Source organism: Chenopodium album, chromosome 19 (assembly GCF_948465745.1).
Source record: "Chenopodium album chromosome 19, dcCheAlbu1.1, whole genome shotgun sequence".
NCBI lineage: Eukaryota > Viridiplantae > Streptophyta > Magnoliopsida > Caryophyllales > Amaranthaceae > Chenopodium > Chenopodium album.
The window spans coordinates 3923700-3930913 of NC_137852.1; the positions used below are offsets into that span (position 1 = coordinate 3923700).

At 33.8% G+C, this 7214-nt stretch overlaps 1 protein-coding gene across 1 annotated transcript; it reads left to right on the top strand.

Moving 5' to 3' along the window:
• Positions 1-1323: 1323 nt before the first annotated feature.
• LOC145593821 (expansin-A4-like) lies at positions 1324-4214 on the top strand. The gene is made up of 3 exons (XM_081650189.1): positions 1324-1713; positions 1902-2220; positions 3611-4214. Exons 1-3 carry the CDS (start codon positions 1566-1568, stop codon positions 3918-3920), a joined length of 777 nt encoding a protein of 258 aa, XP_081506315.1. The 5' UTR covers positions 1324-1565; the 3' UTR covers positions 3921-4214.
• The last annotated feature ends 3000 nt before the right edge of the window (positions 4215-7214 follow it).

The window sequence follows — 7214 nt, forward strand, 5'->3', positions numbered from 1 at the left end:
CATCCACACAAACAACAATACACCATGTTGTCTCAACTATATTGAAAAAAAGTATATAGATGAGAAGGTTCAAACACGTGACCTCTTAAAAGAAAGGTTATTGTTCAACCATCTAAACTAATTGTCAATTATGTTTTAACCTTGCACAATGAATAATATTGTACTATAAAGTAATGAAGACACATACACACTATTAGATGCTCTTAAAATTAACAGTTGTACAACTATAAAAGTAGTAACCAGGGGCAACGCCCGGGCTACTCACTAGTTTATATTAAACTAGAGTAAGTATTAATGGTTAACTCCAATCTTAACTTGTGCGATTTTAAATAGAGTAGATTTTATCATGTACCCCTATAGGCTATGGTCCTACATTTTACGGGATTTAGGGCATGTTCTCATATGTTTATTTTCAGTTCAGTTCAGTTCAGCTCCTAATTTCCTTCTCTTATAAAATATTCATTTCAGTTCAGTTCAGCTCAACTCAGATCAGTTCAGTTTAGCTGAGTTCAGTCAATGAGAACAAACCCTTAATGTGTTTTTTTCACTTAAATTCGAAGTAATTATTAAACTATTGTGAAAAACACACCAAAAATATTTAATTTAATTCATATCATGATTGATGACCAAAATATTAAAATTCAAAGTTGAAATTCTAATCCCAATTCATTATTTATTTTACTTCCGACTTTGTAAATTTTTTCATTAAAAGAATTAAACAAGATTTTAAAGTTAGATTAAATCTGATAGATTCATAATTCACATATAGAGAATTTCAACCCAAATTACATTGGTTAAAATTTCAAGAGAACATATCATTATTCATAGCCGAAATGAAGAATTGTTTAAGAAGACATGGAGCAATCGAGCAATTATTTATTTTACAGAGTGCGTAATTTTTAATATTGTCACAGGAATTCATGGCCGAAATGAAGAATTGTTTAAGAAGACATGGAGTAACCGAGCAATTTTTTACTTTACAGAGTAATTTTTAACATTGTCACAGGAATTTTGGTTAGCAAAAGCACTCTACAAGCTAGTTTACTTTTTGACAAATGAGTGGAAATGACATTCAATGATTCAAGTGACACAGTCCTCTAAACTATACGGAATAGTACTTCACCGTAAAAAGCAAAACCCTAACTTCAGCCCAAAACAATTAATAAGTAAAGTAAAAATAGCAACTGTAATCAATTTTAAATGCTTAATAAATGCAATTTTTTTTTTTTTTTAAAAAAAAAGGTAGTATACTCTATTGGCAAACAGACAGTCACAATTCAGTACGAGGGAGCTGTGTGATTGATATAAACCACCCATAAATTACGCCCTTTCATATCTTAAAAAAAAAGTCAAAAAAATCGAAAAAAGCAAAGAAAAATCTACAAGTATTAATAAAAATTACACATTACACAAAATAGAGTGACCAACCAGCATTAATTACGGAAGAAAATCAACTCCTTTTTCCCTCTTTATAAGTAGTCTTGCCACTCCTTTGCTCCCACCACCTCATACTCTCTAACACAACACAAACTACTTTCCCACTACTCCCCCTTTATTTCTTCCTAATGGCCTCTATTATCCTGCCTTTGATTTTCTCTCTATGTTCTTATTTTGCTTTCGTCCATGCTAGGATCCCTGGTGTCTTTACCGGGGGCGGTTGGCAAAGCGCTCATGCTACCTTTTATGGTGGCTCTGATGCCTCCGGAACCATGGGTATGTACACTATTAGCCTATTACTCTATTAGTGTTATGTCCCGGGTGCTAGTGGTCCGTATGTTCTTTTTAACTATTTGGTTTGGGAACACCGGGACATTCCAAACCAGAACATACGGACCACTAGTATTGTTTTAATGGAACCATAATTGCTAACTGGATTATTTGGTTTTTTTTTGGTGTTGTAGGGGGTGCTTGTGGGTACGGTAACTTGTATAGTCAAGGGTACGGTGTGAATACGGCTGCACTTAGTACTGCCCTGTTCAACAGTGGCCAGAGTTGCGGGGCGTGCTTCGAGCTTAAGTGCGCTGATGACCCGCGCTGGTGTCATCCGGGAAGTCCTTCCATCCTTATCACTGCCACCAATTTTTGCCCGCCAAATTACGCGCTGCCGAGTGATAATGGTGGTTGGTGTAACCCTCCTCGCCCACATTTTGACCTCGCTATGCCCATGTTTCTTAAGATTGCTGAATATCGTGCCGGCATTGTCCCTGTTGCCTTCCGCCGGTAAGTTTTCTTTTCTCTCCTCTGTTTTTGCTCTGTTTTGTGTGTTATTCTTTACTCTGTTTTGGTGTTTTATTTTATTTCTTGTGAAAGAGAAATGTGATAATTAACCAATCAATATGTGACAGTTGGGAAAGTTGCGTAAGTTATAAATTACCCTTATGTTACGGTCTAGTAATATTATTGCAAGAAAATTACAATTATGTAATATAAGTGTATAACTAGTCCGCCTTCCTCCACTAAAAACTAAAACCGTTATGATACATGCAACCCTCTAAAAGGAAAACTTTTGTGACACTATTGATCGTGTTATCAATGCGTAACAATTTATAATACATCCCTTTTAAGCTTTTTAAAAGCTTCATTTTATGGCCATGAAGTTCAACTTCCAATGTCTGATAATTGTCTTAATGGGTAATTTTAAGAGAGAGTGAGCTATATCAACTTACACTACTAATGCAATTGTCTAATATTTGTAATTTTAAAGTCTTTCCTTCTTTGGAATAAAGCATCTCTAATTGTTGAGTTTAGGCTTTTCTTTTTTGAAGTTGTTATGAATTTGTCTTTAGAGAAAAAGAAAAAAGAAGTCTGATTCATATTTGTTGCATCTCTATTGCATGGATGAAAAGGCTGCCTCTTGAATCTTATTCAATTTTTAAGAGTACTTTGTGTGGTACTAGACCTACTTGTACCCTACCCTTTTTATTTGTCATTTATATTTCATTGTCCAAAAAATTTTAGAATTATTAAAATAAATGTTTTTTAAAAATAATTTGGAGTATTTTCTATTTTACAAATAGTTTTAAATTTATTTGGATTTTCTTAAATCTTAGGTTTTCAATCAAGGAAAAGCCACTTTTTTAAAAATCACATCTTATCACTCAATAATCTTCTTTCAAAAAGATATATTCTTGACCCTAAGGTGGAAGTAAGATCAAAACCTTTGCTTGACATTTGCCCAATTATTAAGTAATTTGAATTACATATTCCATGTTTCTTCAAAAAAAAAAAAAAAAAAAAAAAAATGCATATTCCATGTTCCTAATTAAAGAAGGATTCTATTCAGATATATATTATATGCATAAAAGGAGTACTATGCTAATTGAGTAAATTGATTAACTTTTTACAAGAATCTTCATTTTGATGGAAACTAAAGTACTAAAATGACAAGAATGATTTTTTATGTTAACATGCATTAATTAGAATAGATGGTTCATTAACTACATAAAGTAGAGTTCGCAGAGAGTACATATTTCCAATATTACTCAACACAACATGTATCCCACACTAACCTCGTGAGGATGTGACCTAATGTGCCACACAAGCAATATCTCTTTTTTTTTACGTGGTTTGATGGATAAATGATTAAATTTCTTTTTATTGTTGGTTATAGGGTACCATGCCGAAAGAAGGGTGGTATTCGATTCACAATTAATGGTTTCCGTTACTTCAACTTGGTATTAATCACCAATGTCGCGGGTGCCGGTGATCTAGTAAGAGCAAGTGTTAAAGGATCAAAGACAGGGTGGATGAGTATGAGCCGAAACTGGGGTCAAAACTGGCAATCCAACTCCGTTCTTGTTGGTCAAGCACTTTCATTCCGTGTTACGGCTAGTGACCGTAGAAGCTCTACCTCTTGGAACATTGCCCCTCCTAATTGGCAATTTGGTCAAACATTCATTGGCAAAAACTTTAGGGTCTAATTAAGTCTTAATAGTATCCAAAATACCAAATGTACCCCTATTAGTTGTACTTTTCTTTTATTTTTCTTCCCTTGATTTGAGGGAAATGGGAGGAAGACTTGGGGGTGTTTTTGTCTTTTGATAGTCAAGTGTCTTTTTGACTTTGTAGGTGTGATTGGAAAAGAATGAGTTTGAGAAAATTGTCAAAAGTCGAGGCGGCTAAGAAAAATGGTGATAAGCCCGCGACTTTGCTTATACTAGTTTGTGTTATAATTGACCAATATGATTTATAATGATATATGAATACAAGTATTTAATCTTAGCTAATTGGAGTTGTTAGCCACCTTAATTATATGCTTGATTTGCGTTTAAATTCAAAAAAACATACATTATAGTGGTTCAAAGAGTGGAAAAATGGAGAAATACCAACTATTAAGTGGACCATCGTGTAACTTCAGTTTAATTTCAGTTCAGCTCCTATCAGTTTAGTTCAGTTTAACTTTAATCAGTTCAACTTAGTAAACGTGAACAGACCCTAAGTCTAATCCATAGTCATAAGCTAAGAAGTTATATCTTCATTTTAGCAATTCCATTAGCATCTACCTGATCAGCCAAATAGTCAAGGTGATTCGTCCATGTTGTATAAGTAGCGTTTGCAAATGTTTGAACTATAATAAAGCGAGCATTTTGGCTTGCTTTGGTGCTCACCATTACATTAGAATCAATTATTATAGTCGATTAAAAGTTGATTAAACATATTTCAGTCATGTTGCAATTTGCAAGAGCCACTAAAATTCAGCTTCAAATTTCCTAAAATTTAAGTTCGTGACATGAACATTGCAACTACATCGAAATCTTTGATCAGAATCCTATACTGCATGAAATTCGATAATCATAAACCAAATTGAACCAGAATGAGATAATCTTGTTCATACTCCTCAAATTTAATTCAATTTTATACACTTTACAAAATCAATTTATTATTTACAATTTTAATTTTCTAATATCATGCATGCTCCTCTTCTAGTCTCAAACAATCGCTCCAAATGCTCAACTCTTCTCCTGTTCAACAACTCCGAAAAAAAATAAAAAAAAAAAATAAAAAAAAAATCCAAGAATCATGAAAAATTGAACGATTAATAGCATCAAATCAATCAATAAAATAAAATCAAAGAAAAAAATATTAAATTTGACAAAAAGGGCTCATATCAAGTGTATTTGGAGAAATCAATCATAGTAGGGAAGATAAACAAACCCAACAATCTAAAATTCGAAATTTCAAGGAGAGAGAAAAAGATGAAAGATTTGCAAAAACGCCATAAAAATTACAGAAAAAGCTCAACCATTTTTTATAAAATTATAAATAAGGGAGCGGCATTTTTAGCAAAATCAAAATCCTTAAAAATCCCCTTAAAATTCGAATAAATGAATTAGATTGAAGAATTTGAGCACCCTACTCCACCCTCTCTCTTTATAATCATAGCCCCATCTAAATTATCCACAAAGGTCGCGAGTTCGAAACCCGGAAGATCAATAACAAATTACATAAAACTATTTACACAAATACACACACACACACACAGAAAAGAGGAGAGAGAAAGAGAGAGAGAATATGGAGATGGTGGTTATGGCGGTGGAGAGAGAGAGAGAGGGTGTTGAAAAACAGAGTATAATCATCGCCCTTTTAAAGTTTTTTTTTTTTTTTTTTAAAATGAAGAATTGATTACTAGCAATAGAAAGGAAGAAAGGTAGGATGAGAGGTTACCTTATTCTGGATTAATTGCAGAGCTTTAATGGCGGAAGAAAGTGGAGAGAGACGGCAGGTTCTGGAGGGTGGGAGAGGAAGAGGATTTTAGTTGGGGCTAGGGTTTTAACAAGGATTGTGTATTTGCGTTTGTTTTTCAATGGGCTGTTGCAATTTGTTTTGGGCCAATTTAATTTTTTTGGTAATGGTTGACATAAGTGACAAACCCACTCTTTTTTTTTTTATTTTTTTATTTTTATTTATTTATTTTTTAAATACGGTAAGATACCTATCACATAAATGGGGGATGAGGATTGAACCCACAACCACTGGGCGGGGAGGGAGGGGGAAGGGGAGCTCCATCTCTTATGTCCTCATCCCATTCACAATGATAGTCATTAATGACTAAAGTTATTACAATGTACACGGAAAATTTCTTAGTAATTGATACTTGATTCCCGGATTTCAAGATTTTAACCAACTTAAAAAATTATCACGGAGTATTCACCTTTTCTTGGCTAGTTTTGTACGAGTAGTAATGGAGAATAGAGGTTGAAAAGGTTATTTCAATGTAACTCGTGGACCTTGGTTTATGGAATGGTAGTAACCTTGGCTTCTTTTATCTAAAAATTAATAATGGTAGTAACCTTTTCTGTTCAAGTACTGATGATTAAAAATCTTGAAACTACTATGAAGCTCTGTAAAGAATGAGTCTCTTCTCCTGGTAATACTACCAAGTGCTCGTAATGAACTTTATGGACATCTTTAACGGTGTCTTATGTTTCAAACCTCCTTATATGACCCCAGGAGTCATCCAATACATTCAGTTTATTTTTTGAAAAAATGTCAAAAACTAACCCAAAATCGTGTATTATAGCCTACAATTTTGGCCAATTTATCACTTATTTTGACCCGGAATTAAAATTGTCGAGATGCTTACCATAGACCCTAATACACCCCGGGAGTCTATTTGGGTGGGTGCAACCATCCAATACGCCTTTAAACAGCCAATTTACCCACTCGCAACTTGCATCGAATTCGTGAAATCGAGCCTACTACGTAAATTTATGACAACATATAATGGTTATATATGGTTCCAAACGGCATTATATGACCCTGAGATGTATCCCCTAAAATCTCAACACTTTTCACCACCGGGCCCGTAACCTCCAAAATTCTTCAAAAAGCGTGGATAATTGCCTTCAATTTTGGATTTTTTTGACATTTTTCGCCCAAAAAATTTACCATGGTCTCTAATACCCTCTGGGAGCCCATTAGGGTAAGTAAAACCATCCAATACGCCTTTAAACATTCAATTTACCAGATTATAACTTGCACCGATTTTATAAAATCAAGCTACACCACGGACATTTAAGATAACATATAATAATCATATGTGGTTTCAAACGTCATTATATGACCTCGAGATGTATCCCCTAGAATCTCAACATTTTTCGCCACTGGGCCCCTTAACCTCCAAAATTTCTCAAAAAGCGTGGATAATAGCCTTCAATTTTGGAATTTTTTGACCTTTTTTCACATGGAAATAAAAATTGTCGAGATGTTTACCA